This window comes from Chiloscyllium plagiosum, unplaced genomic scaffold (genome assembly GCF_037043375.1).
Source record: "Chiloscyllium plagiosum isolate Xiang-an unplaced genomic scaffold, Cpla_swu_hap1 HiC_scaffold_10, whole genome shotgun sequence".
NCBI classification, from domain to species: Eukaryota; Metazoa; Chordata; class Chondrichthyes; order Orectolobiformes; family Hemiscylliidae; genus Chiloscyllium; species Chiloscyllium plagiosum.
Window position 1 is genome coordinate 19,558,085 of NW_028270148.1, and position 18,863 is coordinate 19,576,947.

General features: G+C 39.3%; 1 protein-coding gene across 1 annotated transcript in view; it reads right to left on the minus strand.

Annotated features, from left to right (window-relative positions):
- kif28 (kinesin family member 28) overlaps window positions 1–18,863 on the minus strand; it is a 71,385-nt gene that overhangs the window by 49,796 nt on the left and 2,726 nt on the right. Inside the window, exons 2-6 of the mRNA XM_043696754.2 lie at window positions 13,748–13,939; window positions 11,123–11,329; window positions 5,123–5,158; window positions 3,842–4,066; window positions 741–895 (exon numbers count right to left, since the gene is read on the minus strand). Of these exons, the coding sequence (XP_043552689.2) occupies window positions 741–895; window positions 3,842–4,066; window positions 5,123–5,158; window positions 11,123–11,329; window positions 13,748–13,939 (815 nt within the window). The remainder of the gene's footprint in view (window positions 1–740; window positions 896–3,841; window positions 4,067–5,122; window positions 5,159–11,122; window positions 11,330–13,747; window positions 13,940–18,863) is intronic.

Consider the following 18,863-nt stretch of genomic DNA (forward strand, 5'->3'; position numbering starts at 1 on the left):
TATTAAAACACATTACCATAATGTTTTGTTTTAAAACAAAACCATAGGCACAGTATCCCCATTATTATTTGCATTCAGTGAAGTATTATTGAATGCATTCTGTTAACTCTTTAGTTTTTTTTAGATTAGATTCTACACCAACCCTCCGAAGAGCAACCCACCCAGACCCATTCCCCTCTGACTAATGCACCTAACACTACGGACAATTTAGCATGGCCAATTCACCTAACCTGCACATCTTTAGACTGTGGGAGGAAACACATGCAGACGCGGGGAGAACGTGCAAACTCCACACAGACAGTTACCCAAGGCAGGAATTGAACCCAGGTCCCTGGTGCTGTGAGGCAGCAGTGCTAACCACTGAGCCGCTCTACTTCTTGCCATTTAAAATTCAAACAACATAGTAATTTAATTATTACTCCATATGTTCAGCATATACTTCAATGCACCCAGCCAAATTTCCCTGGATCTGTGTTTCCGATGACTGTCTCTGCTGTCTCATCTTTGCAAAATTTTATTATTTCTTACAAAGAAAACGAAGGTGAGGAGATGTCCAACAGAGATGCAAAGAGATGGATACAAAATCACACCGTGACCATCCGGAAGGTATTTACTCCCTAAAGTCTGAAGACATTATTTTTTGAAGAAGAGAAATTTAAATTGGAAGGTTAAATTTGCATAAGATCAACTTGTTCCACTGTTCCACATGCATTTTAAGTTTGCTTTCAGGGCTGTCCCACCTGATGACGTTGCCCAACGTAGTTAAGCTGAGATTGATAGCAGTTCCCTCTCTCAGCCGGTCTCCCTCAGAACCAGAGGATTTCTGCCTTTCACTGCCAGCCAAATCTACCAAATTGATGTCAGACTGTTTCGTGAGGTGGTCTTTTAAAAATACCTGTGTGAAAGAATATCAGCAAAAGAAGTGGTATGTGTTCTATGGTCTTCAGGTTAACTAATCAACTGTACCATTGACCAATTTTTCTGAATGAGAAAAGATAGTGAAGAATGCATTTGGTATGCTTTCCTTTATTGGTCAGAGTATTGAGTACAGGAGTTAGGAGGTCATGGTGTGGCTGTACAGGACATTGGTTAGGCCACTGTTGAAATACTGCGTGCAATTCTGGTCTCCCTCCTATAGGAAGGATGTTGTGAAACTTTTGAAAGGGTTCAGAAAAGACTTATAAGGAAGTTACCAAGGTTGGAGAATTTGAGCTAGAGGGAGAGATTGAAAAGACTGGGGCTACTTTCCCTGGATTCTGAGAGGCTGAGGGCTGACCTGATTTATAAAATCATGGGGAGCATGGATAGGGTAAACAGGCAAGGTCTTTTTCCTGGGTTGGGGGAGTCCAAAACTAGAGGGCATAGGTTTAAGGTGAGAGGGGAAAGATTTAAAAGAGACCTAAGGGACAATTTATTGCAGAGGGTTGTATGTGTCTGGAATGAGCTGCCAGAGAAAGTGGTAGAGGCTGGTACAATTGCAACATTTAAAAGGCATCTGGATGGGTACATGAATAGGAAGGGTTTGGAGGGAGAATGGACCAAATGCTGGCAATGGGACTAGATTGGTTGGGATATCTGGTCGGCATGGACAAGTTGGATCAAAGGGTTCGTATCCATGCTGTACGTGTCTATGACTGTATGACTCTAAAAAGCATTGTCCTTATCCTATGTTGCTATTTTAAAACTAACTAAAAATGTTTGGCAATCATTTGGAATACAACAGCAAGAGAATCTATTAAATTTATCATCATTATAATAATAGTATACAGTTGGATAAAAACTCCCCTATTCAGATGGCAATGTCCAATTTCTGTCTAGCGGTAGCTCTCAACATGGGTGACCATTCCAATACACTTCACATTGGCCTCCTTCCTTGCACCATCTCGAAAACTGAGCTCATCTAAAACCTGAGCTCCTGTTCATGCATGTGCTGTGCTGATTCCAGGTTAAGCAACACATCACCTTGAAAACTATTATCTTGTTCTCCAATCCTGACATGGCCTCAGCTTTCCTCGAATTTTCTAACCTTCTTTTGTCTTCCACAGCTTCTGCCCTACTCCAATTCTTTCATAGAACATAGAACATAGAAAAATACAGCGCAGTACAGGCCCTTTGGCCCTCGATGTTGCGCTGATCCAAGCCCACCTAACCTACACTAGCCCACTATCCTCCATATGCCTATCCAATGCCCGTTTAAATGCCCATAAAGAGGGAGAGTCCACCATTGCGACTGGCAGGGCATTCCATGAACTCATGATTCGCTGAGTAAAGAATCTACCCCTAACATCTGTCCTATACCTACCACCCCTTAATTTAAAGCTATGCCCCCTCATAATAGCTGACTCCATACGTGGAAAGAGGTTCTCATGGTCCACCCTATCTAAACCCCTAATCATCTTGTACACCTCTATCAAGTCACCCCTAAACCTTCTTTTCTCCAATGAAAAATTCCCAAGTGCCTCAGCCTTTCCTCACACGATCTTCCTACCATACCAGGCAACATCCTGGTAAACTTCCTCTGCACCCGTTCCAGTGCCTCCACATCCTTCCTATAGTATGGCGACCAAAACTGCACACAATACTCCAGATGCGGCCGCACCAGAGTCTTATACAACTGCAACATGACCTCAGGTCTCCGGAACTCAATTCCTCTACCAATAAAAGCCAGTACGCCATATGCCTTCTTCACAGCACTATTTACCTGGGTGTTGAGCCACCATTGCCGATTATGCCTTCAGCTGTCTAGACCATGAGCCTCCCTGTCTCTTTTTCTCTATCTCCCTCCCACATATTTTTACTGATTCATTTCTCTAGTCTGTCCATAAAACCAAATGCTTGCATTCCAGGTCTCATTCTAGTAAATCTCCTCTGCACCCTTGCAAAGGAACTGACATCTCTCCTATACTCTGGTTTCCAAAATTGGTCATGATCATAGAATAACACAGCAGGGGTGATCACTTGGCCTATTGTGCTTGTGTTGGCTCTTTGAAAGAGTTATTTAATCAGACCTACTCCTCTGCTCCTTATCTGTAGGTCTATAATATTTTCCAATTCAGCTTGAGCAAACACACTACGGTCTTTGTTCCTGTCACATGTGATCCTGTTCTAAGCTAAATGTCTATCCAGCTTCCCCCTGGATTTGCCAGTTTGCTGCCTCTTCCACAGCTTGTTCTGCATTCCATACTCTCAAGTGAATTCATCGAAAACTTACTTCTCTAATTTGTTGTTTGTAAGAACTATCATTTTCAAATTGCTTGTTTGTCCCAGCATTGTCTTTTTGAACATGTTGGTACTTTCGCACTGCGATAAGGGCACAGTTCCAACAACAAATCTGATGATTTGCTCAAGTGACTTGTTAGACATTTGACACTATAAAAGCAAGTCCCAACATTCAAACTGGGGACCTATTCTCAGTTTTATTTATCAATCCATTTTTTAATATAATATCCTTATGTTTGAACTCCATACCTGTGTTTGTAACAATCCTGTATCTTTAAAATACAACCATTTTCACCTTCCATCATTTTATCTGTATTGCCTTTCTTCATTCTCCCAATGAAAGTGAACTACCTCAAACTTCTTGGTATTAAATATTACCTGCCAGCTGTGTGGCACTTTTACTACTTAATGTCCTCCCAAAGTTTGTTACTTTCTTCTTCACTATTTACCAAGTTTCTGAGTTCTGTGTTGTTTACAGTCTTTGAAATTATGTGCTGTACACTTAAGTCCAGTTTATCAATGTAATTGTAAACTTTGCTGAAGTGAATTAAATGAATCATGGTTATTAACAAACCAAACTGTCTGACCTGGTGTCACCACACCGGCTGCTGTTGATCATTACCTGTTTGAATCGGATGGTGGTGATCAAGTGTGAACGACTGCTGACCGCGTTGACGCTGGTGGACCTTGTGATTCTCTTTGTATTGCCTTCCTTCAGCAACTGTTGGATTTGCTCATAGCTTTCACAAGGCACCAACATTTGATTTTCCACGTAGAAGCCCCTTTGGGGACTTTCTCGCACTTTTAGATCTCTAGGCTGTTTACTCTTGGCTAACAAGTCTACCACCTAGGAAGCAGATTGGTTTTAGATGCAGTAAAAATGTGTCTCTCAATTGACCCGTACGACAATTGGCACCATGAAATATCAGACTGAAATGAATCCCAACATTACAGTAATAAATCAGCATGATTGTTAACAATGCCAAGTAAGTTTTACCATTTAAATGGAAATCATAATGTTAAAAGTGACTTACTGCTTAGAAAAATTGCAAACCATCGCCTGTGATTGATTGACATTATCAAACTTGCTTGTACTCTAATTCTCTCAAGTCCCTTTGCCCTGTTTAGTTGACCTCGATTCTTTCCCATCACTATAAAGGTCCTGCCTTCTTGACCTTGCCCTTCATTAGAGATGTGATGACCCTCAGGCTAAATTCATCACGAGTCATCTCTCTCTAATAAGAGAGCAGCTTATGGTCCTCTGAGACTAAGGAAACTAGTGTTTTTTCCTGTCTATTTTTAATATTTTTGTTACTTATTTTGACTTAACCCCTTTTATTTCCATTCCTCTTTGCCTCGCATCCTCATCCTTGTGATTGTTTTCTGTTTCAGTGTTAAGAGCAGTATTTATTGAAAACAAAACTTTCCATTGGTTATAAGTATGTTTAAAAGATCAGTTTTCATCTAATGCAAAGCTTGGCTTGTGGAGATGTATCTGATCACAGCCATAAGCTGCCCAGTCTTCACTGCTTCTATGTGATTATCTCCAGCCACACAATATCCAAGGCAATTCTATGGATTAGAACCAGAAACCCCTCTTAATAAACGAGCTCGCGTATTTGCTGAAAAATAATAATTAAACAATACTGTATCCTTGCATTATAAGTACATCTCAACATATTTTGTCAGTTTCAGTAAAGTAAATAAAATGCTATTTTACAATATGAGTTAATAAAATGTTCAGTTATATAAAAAAGCTTTGATTGGCAAGATCTTCAACATCATTCTTTAGAAGTAGCCTTTTTCTCACACTAATGTATTATTGACTTAAAGTGTACATTCATACTGTTGGTCTGAAAGTGGACAATATTTCATCTATATCCCAGTAGGAAGGAAAAATGACCTTTTCGTTGTAGATTTCCAACATGCTGAAATAAATCTGAAAAAGAAAAGAAATTGAGTTGGATCTTTAATGCCAAGTTACATTCAATAAAATCACCCTACATTCATAACACCGAGAGACTGTAGAACATTACTACATGGTAATCCAGAAGTCTAGGCTAATGCTTGAAGGACATGGATTCACCACTCAGATGTTGGTTTGAAACAAATTGAAACTGCAGTACTGGATACCATGACGACTATCGCTGATTACAGTAAAAACCCATTTGGTTGATTTTGGGGAATGAAATCGACCATTCTTAACACAGGTCTGGCCTACCTGTGACTCCAAACCCCATAACAATGTGGTTAATTCCAAACTACCATCCGAAATGACCCAGCAAGCCACTCAGTTCAAGGGCAATTAGGAATGATTGATAAATGCTGATCTAGCATGTGATGAACACTTTCCATGAAAGAATAGATTAAAAATAAAGACATCTCTGCCTTATATCATTCGTCAATGGCAATCATTCCACATTCCAGACTGATTGACATTTCAGTGTCAACTACCATTCAGTTAGTAACCATACACTACCATCAAAACATTAGGTAATCAAAGGCTCAATAATAACTGAAGCCAATTATAATCAAAAAATCAATTTAGAGATTTGGATTACCTCAGGACAAAGAACAAAGCATAAACAAAGAATGAATTATCACTGAAACCTACTACTGAATTATTACTTTAATTTTATTCAAAAATACTAGGCAAGGTTTATAATATTTACAAGTTAAGTTTTCTCTTGAATGAATTTCCTGGCTCATATGGTGTAGTTTAATTGAGCTGTTACATGATCCTACTTATTAGTGAAAAAGTGATGTGAATTTATCAACCAGCACCTACACACGCATTTGGACAACGTGATCTGCCAAGTCATTTAGTCACTGGGTAGAGTACAGCCAATACATTGTTCACTGTTGTTGGGCCCGATCGAAACAAGAAACTGCATAATATATTTGGGGGCGGCATGGTGGCACAGTGGTTAGCACTGCTGCCTCACAGCGCCAGAGACCCGGGTTCAATTCCCGCCTCAGGCAACAGACTGTGTGGAGTTTGCACATTCTCCCTGTGTCTGCGTGGGTTTCCTCCGGGTGCTCCAGTTTCCTCCCACAGTCCAAAAATGTACAGGTTAGGTGAATTGGCCATGCTAAATTGCTCGTAGTGCTAGGTGCAGGGGTAAATGTAGGGGAATGGGTCTGGTTGGGTGTGCTTCGGTGGGTTGGTGTGGACTTGTTGGGCTGAAGGGCCTGTTTCCACACTGTAAGTAATCTAATCTAATATTCTGAATACATCATACTCCTATTGCATAATGGTCATCTGGAGGATACACATTGTCTTCCACCTGTCATGTCTCAGGAACTGGAAGTTTTCAATTACATCTTCCTCTTGTGTTCCTCTCCCATTTAGATTTTTTTTAATCTGTGTGCTGTTCTGCTGTCCCTGCAATGACCCTTCCTAATATCATCCTCACTGTGCTCTTCCCTCAGTTCTTTCCCATTGCTACAACAATCATGGTGTCCTTATTTTTCTCACCCTTCAATCCCATTATATGTACCTTTTTGAGTAAGATTCTGCCACTCAGACATATCTCATAATGATCGATTTTCCTGCTCCTCGGATGCTGCCTGACCTGCTGTGCTTTTCCAGCCCTATTCTAATCTAGACTCAATGTGGTAAGCCTTTTTTTTAAAATTACATCTTGATCTTTCAAGATCCTTACTTCACAGTAACTCTTCTCTAGCTCTGGGTGTTTTCACTTTATTTCTCCTTCTGTTGTCCCTCAGGTTCAAGGATAGAGTCATAGAGTCATAGAGATGTACAGCACGGAAACAGACCCTCCGGTCCAACCCGTCCATGCCGAACAGATATCCCAACCCAATCTAGTCCCACCTCCCAGCACCTGGCCCATATCCCTTCAAACCCTTCCTATTCATATACACATCCAGATGCCTTTTAAATGTTGCAATCATACCAGCCTCCACCACTTCCCCTGGCAGCTCATTCCATACATGTACCACCTGCTGCATGAAAAAGTTGTCCCACAGGTCTCTTTTATATCTTTCCCCTCTCACCCTAACCCTATTCCCTCTAGTTCTAGACTCCCAGGGAAGAGACTTTGCCTATTTACCCAATCCATGCCCCTTATAATTTTATAAACCTCTATAAGGTCACCCCTACTTACCCAATGAAAACAGCCCTAGCTTATTCAACCTCTCCCTATAGCTCAAATCCTCCAACCATGGCAACATCCTTGTAAATCTTTTCTGAACCCTTTCAAGTTTCACAACATCCTTACGATAGGAAGGACACCAGAATTGCACACAATATTCCAAAATTCAGGAGTGGGTCTGCAGGGATTGAATAGTCCAACCTTGAAGCAGCAGACTCTGCCATGTGTGGGGAGGTAGTGTTTGATGAAGCATTAGGGTTAAGAACACTCTGGATTCTGCCTACTCTTTCTTGCTGCCTATTCCCATTACCTACATTTCTCACAGCTAATCCACCTAGCCTAAACACCATTGGACCAAGGAGAAAACCCACCCAGACACAGGGGAGAATATACAAACTCCACACAGACAGTTGCCCCAGGCTGGGATCAAACCCAGGTCTCTGGTGCTAAAAGGCAGCAGTGTTAGCCACTAAGCCACTGTGCCTCACCAGACAGAGGCTGTTGACAGAGCTGAAGGTCTTTGTGAGATTGGAGAAGGCCAAATACAGTGGCAAAACTCAGTATAGAATTTAAAATGCTTCTTGATAAAACTAAGTTAATTTTGAATATCTTATCTCACTTTGTCTCTGTTTGGGATTTCTATATATTTATTCATTTTAACCATTGTAAGGTCAATCCTGCAAGACTCTAATTTTCATTTAATTCATTAATCTGGGGGAGACTGTTCTCTGAGACCAAAGACTGTTAGCATTTATTCAGTTAACTGAAGTGAGTTTAATGTGGGAGAACCTCTTTGCTGTTAATACACTTAGTGAATTATCCCAGACAATGTAATTGATTCTATTTACAGAATGTCTATTTTCAGGTTGAAGACTAAATTTACTTCAGTTAATTTTGGGATAGCCTCTATTTGAACATTCAGTTGTAATTTCTGCTGCCACCAAGAAGTTATTATTGAATTAATTAACCTTAGAAAATGTGCTTTCTGCTTCCTCCCAGTCTTACTTTGGTTCTCCTGAGCCTGTTCTATCTTCATTAGCTCCACAGTTCCTCCTTTACACTCCCAATCATTTTCCATTATTTCATTTACTTCTTCCACTTAAACTATTATGTGTTTTACCTATTTTTAGGGTGTTGACATCACTAGCATGGCCAGCTCATGTAGTCTAATCATTACGTCCACTCAGAAGGTGGGATGGGGAATTATTTCTTGAATCCCTAATAATGATTTATTACAATTTTAGACTTGGTCACTCAACAGTCCTCAGTGGTCATGTGTGTCTACAATGACCTTTGAGTCTCTTTACCTCCATAGCTCACTATATTCAGATTCTGCATTCTCTGGTCCTCCATATCAATTGCTCCATGAATTCTACTCTCCACACGTACTGACGGCCATTTTGTAGGATAGAACTTGAGTAATGCTTAAAAAAGGACGCATTTTGTTGAAGCTTTCATTTTGCAATCATCAGACCAAGAATTACTCTGAAACCCAATGTAAGATTGTCACTCAGGCTTGCAGTGTGATGTTCTGGGAGATACATATGTTATTGTACAAACAGAAAGAACACAAACAAACAGTGCGCTTGTTCCAACTCAATGAAACAGGTGACAACCATGCTTGGGTATATTTCTCAGGGCAATGTCTTGACCAATCAGACTCAATCTACCTGATTTAAATTTAAACAAAGGTTTGCCATAAACTGTCAATCATCATCTAAGTGGTGCATTTTCCATGACAATGCTTCTATCAATCAGAATCTACTTGCCTACCAATCAGCACTCTACTCTCATACAAATAAAATGAATGTCTTCCCTTTATGTTGGTAATCCTTGAGAACTGACCTAATGAATGTAAGATGAAAAGTGTTGACAAAATCTGACTTTACTCAACAATATTTACTTATTTGATCCTGTGTCCCACCTTCTGCAAATGGATTAAAAAAGAGACAACCAATTTGGTGTACAGTAATTTTTTTTAAAAAATGCATTTAAGAGAATAGTATCAGCCTCAGAGTTAACAACTTTCATCACTAGCTGATAACGATGCTTAGATACGTGAATAACCTCACTCTTCAACAACCTAAACACTACATGAATATAAAATAAAATCTTACCTGATCCTGCTGGGAGGAGTATAGATTTCTGGAACTATTATTTCTCTACCCAGGGGCAGCACAGTGGCTCAGTGGTTAGCACTGTGCCTCACAACGCCAGGGACACGGGTTTGATTCTACTCTCAGGTGACTGTTTGTGTGGAGTTTGCACATTCTTCCCATGTCTGTGTGGATCCTCTCTGGGAAATCTGGCTTCCTCCCACAGTCCAAAGATGTGCGTATTAAATGGATTGGCCATGCTGAATTTTCCATAGTGCCCAGGGATCTGCAGGGCTAGGTGGATTAGCTATGGAAAATGCAGGGATATGGGGTGGGTCTTGGTGGGATGCTGTTCAGAGGGTTGGTGAGGACTTGATGGGTCAAATGGCCTGTTTCCACACTGTAGGGATTCTATGAATATGTGGAACTACTTGTGCCATTTTTCTTTATCGCCTTTTCTCCTAGAATTCTAACCCGATTTTATTAGTCTTTTTTTAATCTAATCACTATCTTTTGGTCAATAGTCTATAATGGGGATTGATAGCTATGTGACTTAATCTGGAAAGAGTCATCATAAGAAGATAAGAAATAGGAGTAGGCAAACAGCCTTCAGATCATTGTGCCTGTTCTAACATTCAATGCAATCACGGTTGACCCGATAGTGGCCTTAACACCACGTTCCTGCCCAGTGCCTTTAACTCATGACTCCCTTGTCAATCAAAATTTGTTTAATTCAGTTTTGAATATATTCAATGATCCAACTTCCTCTATTCTTAAGGGAAGAGAAATACAAAGACTAATAACCCTCTGAGAGAAGAAATTCCTCATCATCTACGTTCATTTTCAGAAACCAGGACCCATTAATTAAACTGGTTAGATTCCTTAATGAGAGTAAACATCTCTCGATATTGACCTTATCATCACTCTTATGTTTTAATAGGACCACATCTCAGTTTTCTAAACTCCATTGAGTATGGGACATAGTCTGAAAATTAGGGTCAAATCATTGAGGAGAGATGTTAGAAAGAATGTCTCCGCATAAAGGATGGTGAGATTTGAAATTGTCTTCCAGAAACGGCAGTAGATGCTGGAGCAGTTGTAGATTATAAATCTGAGATAGGTGATTAGTTTTGTTAAGCAGATGTATTAAGGGATATGGATGAAAGATAGGCATATGGATTTAGGCCACAGATCAGCCATGATTTATTGAATGGTTCAACAGGCTTGAGGAGCTGAATGGCCTTCTCCTGTTCCTTTGAGCATTGGCCCAATCCCTGCTTGGCCTTCCCTCATCAGACAAACACTTCCATTCTAAGGCTGGTTGAAATGAATAGTGGTTAGCTCTCTACTTCCAACTGGTTTTTTTCTACTATTCTTTTGAAATGGTTAATGGTTAATGAAGTGGGTAAAGCCAATTTCTAAAGTGTATGAGCAATACTTAATCATCTTTATTAGTGTGCAATATTTGAATAAGTATTTTTGAGATGTTCTAGGCTTTAGTTTATGCTTATGCTTAATCAGTTTTGATTCACACTCCCTCACCCATTACTAGTACCTCCTCCCAGTCTACACATCACCCACTCATCACTTCAAAGGTATTACTTTTCACCAAGTACCCATTAATCCCATTTCATAGTAAATACCAATGTCCAGTGCCGACCTTCAAACAGCTACTTAATAGCTAATCCTTACCTGGTACTGTTTATCAGGTTCTTGATTTTGATGAATTATTTTGAACAACCCATCACATGTCAATGGGATTATCCCTCTATCTGGACCATAACCAATCATAGAGTAGCTCTTTCCTGAGCCCGTCTGACCATAGGCTAGTAGAGTGGCGTTGTATCCCTTCCATGCATTATTCAGCATTTCTTGGCCAAGATCATCAAATACTCTTTTCTAAGAAAACAAGTTTTAAACAAAATTCAATGTTTTTCTTTTCTTTCCATTTCATTCATCAGGACAGTTGCAAAAATGCCAAATCTGAAACTGAACAACACTTTACTGCATGAGAATCAGGGTTGATTGGTTGGCAACTAGACTCTGATTCTTTGATGATGGCAAAGTGGTTAGCACTGCTGCCTCACAATGCCAGGGCCTTGGGTTTGATTCCAGCCTTGGGCAAATTTGCATGTTCTCCCCATGTCTGTATGGGTGCTCTGGTTTCCTCCCACAGTCCAAATATGTGCAGGTTAGGTAGATTGGCCTTGAGAAATGTAGGACTACAGGGATGGGGTTGGGATTAGGATGTTCTTTGGAAAGTCAGTGAAGACACAATGGGCCAAATGCCTCCTTTTGCACTGTAGGGATTCTATGATTGGTTGCATCCAAAGTCACATGACACCAGGTTATAGTCCAACAGGTTTATTTGAAATCACAAGCATTTGGAGAGCTGCTACCTCATTCAAGTGAAGTCACCACTTGATGAAGGAGCAGAGCTCAGAAAACTTGTGATTTCAAATAAACCTGTTGGTGTATAACCTGGTTTCATGTGACTTCTGACTTTGTCCACCCCAGTGCAACACTGGCACCTCCACATTATGACTCATTGAGTCATTGCCATGAAGAATGCATCTAAACTTTACCCAAATTTTTTTGTTTAATTGTAAAGGTACTTTTTTTAACACTTGTTGGCCAACATCATCAAATGGTCATCTCGAAGAAAACACATTTTAAACAAAATTCAGCAATTTTTTAAATCCTTAAGTGTGCTGTGATATAATCTCTGGGATTTATACATGTCATTTTTAATGTTATTTGTTGTAAGAGTTTGGGTTTTTGTTTTTTCGGTCAGTAATTTTTTGGGTTTTTTTGTATCTCAGAAGTTAATAATAACTTGTAAACTTTTCTGTAGTCATGGTGATTTTTTTTAACGAATAGTTTTTGAGGCCTGACCTTAATGTGAATGTGTTTTGTGCAACATTAACTTTCTTCTGGTGCATTCTCCATGGAAGTGCCTCAGAGTCCAGTTACTAACCAATCAGCATTCTGTTGTTGTTGCAGTATAAATTCTTATTCCCTTTGAGATCTGGCATTCTTGCATCTGTCCTGATGAGTACAAGATTAAAATAAAGCTTCAATAGCATGTCCCTTTTCTTCAATGATATTTAAGTTTTGAAATGTTTAGTCTAGTAGTCAAGTCGACGAAATCTGTTCTTACAATCTAGCCCTTTAAAGCGCTGATATCATGCTGGTGAATCTGTGTTGTACCCATTCCAAGATCAATATCTTCTTCCAGGGAGTCTGCTGCTCAGAATTGAATGCATGTCTCCAGGCAGAGTCAGATCAGAGCTGTATACAGCTGTAAACTAATTTCCACCCCAATATATTCCAAATGTCTTGAGTTGAAAATCAATTTGTTTTTTAAATTATTTTTGTAACTGTCCAAAACATTTTAGTCATTCTGTGCTTGAATCTGTAAGCTTCTCTGCTCATCTTTAATTCCCAGCCCATGGCTGTTTAGAAAATGCTCTTGATGTATGAAAGATCAAATATAAATTTGAATAACATTTTAAACAAATGCAAAGTTCAAAGTCTAGCTTTTTGGCATTCCACATAATCTGAACCATTCTCCGACAGAGACCCCAGCACATGCCTTATTCAGTCTGATTTTTAAAAATTCTCTTGGTGGTGGTACATTGACTGGGAACAGTACAGGAAAGAGGAGAGGAGTATAATTTGAAAGAGAGATATGTACCCCTACAAAAATTAAACTTCAGGTAATAAAGCTAATGTCTGTACATAATTAAAGGGTCAGCTCTTTCATACAGTGACTGTAATTTTGGGATTTACAGATTCTCAGGAGAAAGCCTCACTTTATTAGATTATACTTCATAATTCAATTATATTTATTGTCCTTTTCTAATAGTGAAAATAAAAGAAAAGAAAAATAGCCAGTTCAGTTCAGCACATTAATTTGAATAGATGTATTTTAACAGATAATGGGTACAGCTGCAAGTCATGGACTGCAGTAGTTCAAGAAGTAATCTTATCACCATTTTCTCCAGTGGAACTAGGGATGGGCAATAAATGCTGGGCTAACCAGGAATATCCACATACCATGAAAAAAAATGAAAAAAATCTTCCACACGTTAATCCATTCTCGAAACTATTGTGATAAAATGTCACAAAGAATGTGAAAGGAAATATCGTCACTTGAAATGAATGTTCCTGGTGTTTCTTATACATGCGCTGCAGAATGGCTCCTGAAGCCATGCAAAACTCCTGCAATATGGAACCGAAGAGTCTGACCACATCCTGTGCTCTTAATAAAGTCAACATTGTCTTCTCTAAAGTTCCTTCCAGATGGCATTTTACCTGGTCTGCATATTTGCTCGCAGGTCCATCTGGAATAAGAATTCCTTCCTTGTTTTTGATAAATCCATTGTGTGACCAGTAGGACAGGTCAAATAAAAAGGTTTTTGTGTTGTTCCGATTTCTGGGATGACAAACTGTGATACTGTTTAAAACCATGGAAATAATGCAACAGCTTCCCGCATCTTTCTCCATCTGTTGAGACATGTGAGGGTGACACATTGTTAAAAGAAAGGGCAGTCAGGTAGAAACTAATATAAAAATATTTGCAACAATTAATGAGGAATATTCTGGATTACTTTAGGTTAAGGAAACTACAGATTATTCTCTAGGTACAGCTGACGGATGATACCTCTTAATGTCACCAGTGTAGACCCTCATATGCCATTACACTAAGTGTAGGCTATGACTATTGACAGGAGTTGTGGTAATGGAGAACATCATGGAAGATGCTAAACACAGGAGCCTAAAACACATGGTGGGAAAATAAAGTACATTAACATAAGAATACGTGTATGCTCACTGCATTAATAGACATTTACAGCATGGAAATAGCCCCTTCAGTGCAACTTGTCCATGCCACCCAGTTTTCACAATTAGTCCATTCCCATTTGTTTGTGTTTGGTCCATATCTCCCCATACTTTTCCCATCCGTGTATGTGTCCAATGTTTTATGAATGACAAAATTGTACTTGCCTCCACTACTACCTCTTTCAGTCCATTCCAGACACTCATCACCTTCTATGTAAAAAGATTACCCCTCTGCACCACTTTGTATCTTTCCCGTCTCACCTTAAACTTCTGCCGTCTAGTTTTAGGCTCTCTCATCATGGTGAAACGTTGTTGGCTATTTACCTTATCTATGCCTCTCATGATTTTATAGACCTCTATAAGGTCATCCCTCAGTCTCCTATGCTCCAGGAAAATAAGTCTCAGCCGATCCAACCTCTCATTATAGCTCAAATCTTCCAATCCAGTAGCATCCCTGCCCCTAATTTGCAACTGTCCCCTCATTTTAGCCTCTCCAAAAAAAGGAAACATCCTTTCAGCATCCACCCATCAAGTCCCCTCAGGGTCTTGTATGTTTCAATAAGATCACTGCTCCTTCCAATGTGTACAGGCCCAGCCTATCGAACCTTTCATCAAAAGATATCCTTTTTCCCATCCCAAGTATCAAACAAATGAACCTTCTGAACAACTGCTTTTAATGTATTTACACCCCTTCTTAAATAAAGAGCCCAAAACTGTACAGTGCTTCAGATAAAGCCGCAACAATGCTTGATACAACAGCAGCAAAACATCCATACTTTTATTTTCTATTTCCCTTGCAATAAAAAAGAACATTCCATTTGCCTTCTTAGTCACTTTTTGCATCTGCAGACTAACTTTTGTGAATCATGCACAAGGGTGCCCCGTGTACGTCAGAGTTCAGTAACACCTGCCCACCAGAATATTCTTCTTGCTAACATAGATAGGTTCACATTGAACCACATTATAGTTCAGCTGGCAAATTATTGCCCACTCATTTAACCTATCTATATTCTTTTGTAGACTCCTTATATTTTATTCACTACTTATGTTTCTACCTATCTTTGCATTTATGAGCAAATTTAGACACCATACCTTTAGTCCCTTCTTCCAATAAATTTTTATAGATAGTTAACAATTGAGAGTTTAACACTCATCCCTTTTGGACATTGTTCGTCAAATCCTACAGGAATAATTTAAATTTACAGTAAATTTTATTGCAACAAATGGAAAGAATTTGTCTTTATGTACGCCTTTCACAAACTCAGGTCAACCCAAGGTTTTTCATAGCCAAGGAAACAATCTTAACATGGGAAACATAGTGGCCAATTTGCACAGCGCAAGGTTCCAAAGACAGAAACATGATGAATGATTGCCAGACAATCTGTTTCTTAAAAAAATACATAAAATGTTATGGCAACAGAGTTAACTTTCTGAGTCCAATGATTCTTCTTCAGAACTGAAGGGGGCTGGGAAACGATGTTGGTGCTGTTGGCAAAATGAAAATGGAGGTTGAGTGAAACAAATTGTAAGGGTGTCGAGAATCAAAGACAAAGGGAGAGCTAATGATAGTAAATTTTCTTTCATCTAACCTATTTTTCTAATCAGGCTGTTCAGAGATGTGATTACACACCTTTAGAGAAGGGGTGGGACTTGAACCCGAGTCTTTCAGTCCAGTGATAGAGATACTACCACTATGCCACAAGAGGGCCCCAAAACCCACTGTGATTTGAATGCAGGACACCCCAGTTTACCAGGTAGTCGCTTTAACCAACTAAGCCACTGCACTACTAGCTAATTATAGTAAAGGAGAGGTATAGGTGCAGAATAGGTGTTATTGATTAGTAGAAAATAGGTCAAGTTTGCTGAGAGCAATTCCACACTATCAAAGTGTGGAGGTGTCAGTGTTGGACGAGGGTGGGCAAAGTTAGAAGTTACATGACATCAAGTTATAGTACAGCAGGTTTATTTGAAATCACATGCTTTTGGAGCAGTGTTCCTTCATCAGGTGAAGTGGAGGGTGCCTGTGCACTTCCTGCCACTTCACTTGAAAGAGGAGCAGTGTTCCGAAAGCGTATAACTTCTGACATTGATACTATCGAGGCACAGAGGGGGGATGGGATTTTGATTGATATGATGTTGATTAATTGAGAAATATTAGCAGGACACTAGGGAAGAACACCTTTGCTGTTGTTTTTTGAAGTAATGGCATAGAATATTTTTACTTGGGAGGGCATTTGGTTTAATGCCCTATCTGAAATACTGACAAAAGAGTTAATGGCATTAAATCAGCTAGTCAATTGGAACTAAATAGCAATCATTTGTAGTTCTTTCTCTGTGTTTCTCAGTTGTCAATTGTCACCCCATGAAGATGACTTTACCTTATTATCCTCTGTTCATTGACGATAGGGAAAGGTTAGCAGAAGTGGCTGATGGAGCCATTGTAGGTTTAAAGCTCATATCAGGTTGAGCTGATGGGTCATTAATGAAACATTAGTTTCCAACAGATACTTTTACAATTATAATTTAATAATGAATTCTCGTACTGAGTGTTGACTGGGGATCAGTGCTTAGAAATGAAGTAACTTTCAAAAAGGCAATGTTGCTGCTTTTAACTGGACTTGTTGTTGACAAAAATAAGCAGACTTGCTTTTCAAATATATGCATCCTCTTGGGGATCATGGAACAACATATAACCTATCAGTAAAAACACTAGTCTCCATGTAAGGTGTATGATTTATGTCTATTTTAATATAATTTATTTTGAATTATGAATAGTGGTACATGAATTTTGTGCATGTCTGAAGGGATTTAACAAATAACTTTTAATATTTCTGTAGCCATGTTGATTGCTTTTAAAAAGGCATGAGAGAGAAACATCTTCAAAAATAGCACGGTTTTAATTACTTTGGGAGAGTTTATGAGTGACAAAGTAAACAATGCACAGCATTAGATATTCAAATAGAAGATTCTGGATTTTTGGAGGCGTTTAAGAAGAAGTAATTAGATTCTCATGACAGGGAACTGAAGCCACAGCTAAAATTATTTTTTATGTGGAATGGAGATGGATATTCTCTCCGGTGTTTGAGTAGTATAATGGAATTCAGTTGGGATCAATGGAATTGTATTTTTACCATGTGTTTCAAAATCTTTAAATTATTGTTATATGTAAATAATTTGGTTTATTCTATTTCATCTTCATTTCTTCTTCATAATAAACCTCTGTTATATTGTTAAATTGAAACCTGCAGTATTTTGTGCTTGTGTTTCAGTGAAAGACCACATTGTTAAAACCAAATAAACAAAATATAATCTATCAAGTCAGGTTTTAGTCTGGCATATGACTTGTCCATTAATAGCACCAACTGGAATAATAACACTGCTTATAAGCAACAAAGACTTCAGCCTCATGTCATCATGAAAACCCTGTTTTTGCTGGATGGATGTGGACTATGCTTTGAAACTATTTTCTTGGGTTCTGCTCTTGGGTTGGACCATGATGCTCTGCTCCTTTTGAATGCAACTGGGTCAAAGGTGATTTTGAAAGTCCCTGAGAGGTATCCTGTTGGAGCTCTTGATGTCAGATTCACTGTGATGAAGCAATCTGGCATTAGTACCTGGAAAAATTCATATATATATATATATGGGTGGAACAGGGAATGAAAACTTGTGTACTCAATGCACTGGAAGTACTTTCTATATAGATGATGTATTGGCCATTTCTAATGCACCACTTTGTTAGGAAAGACTGAAGATGCTTCAAAAACTTGATCTTCCTTTTGCCATCTGCAATAACAACTTCTTGTTGGTAAGAAGGCTATTGTTTCATTTCTCATGATTATATTGGTGTCCTTGCCATGTAAGAAATATATTTATTAATCAAACAGAGCACTCGGTCGATGATCACCAAAACATTGAAGGGTGAAGGGCGTATCCCCTCAAAAAGGACGACATGTTTGATCACTAATCATTATTGCCACTAGAGCTTAGAGTGTATTCTATTAACCTGTTCAGATCAAAGATAATTTTTTAAGAGGTTTAGACTATATCATATGGAGTCAGTGTACTTTTCTGCATGTTGCTGAGTGCCAGGAAATTCTTATGACTGTACATAGAGAAGCCTGGGAGAAAGTGAGGACTGCGGATGCTGGAGAGTCAGAGTCAAAAGGTGTGGTGCTGGAAAAGCACAGAATGTCAGCCAGCATCTGAGGAGGAGGAGAGTTGACATTTCAGGCATAAGCCCTTCAACAGGAATGTGGGGTGGGTGGTGTTGGAGGGGGCAAGGTGGCTAAGAGATAAATAGGAGGGTGGGGTGAGGCTGAGGGGAAGATAGCTGGGAAGGCGATAGGTGGATGTAGGTGCAGGGTAATTGTGGTAGGTCGGAGTGGAGGGTGGAGCAGATAGGTGGGAAGGAAGATGGATGGGTAGGATAGGTCAGGAGGGTGGTGCCAAGTTGGAGGGTTAGATATGGGATAAGCTGGGGGAGGATGAGGGGAGATTTGGAAACTAATGAAGTCAATGTTGATGCCGTACAGATGAAGGTCCCAAAGCAGAAGATGAGGTGTTCTTCCTCCAGTCGTTGAGTGGCTTG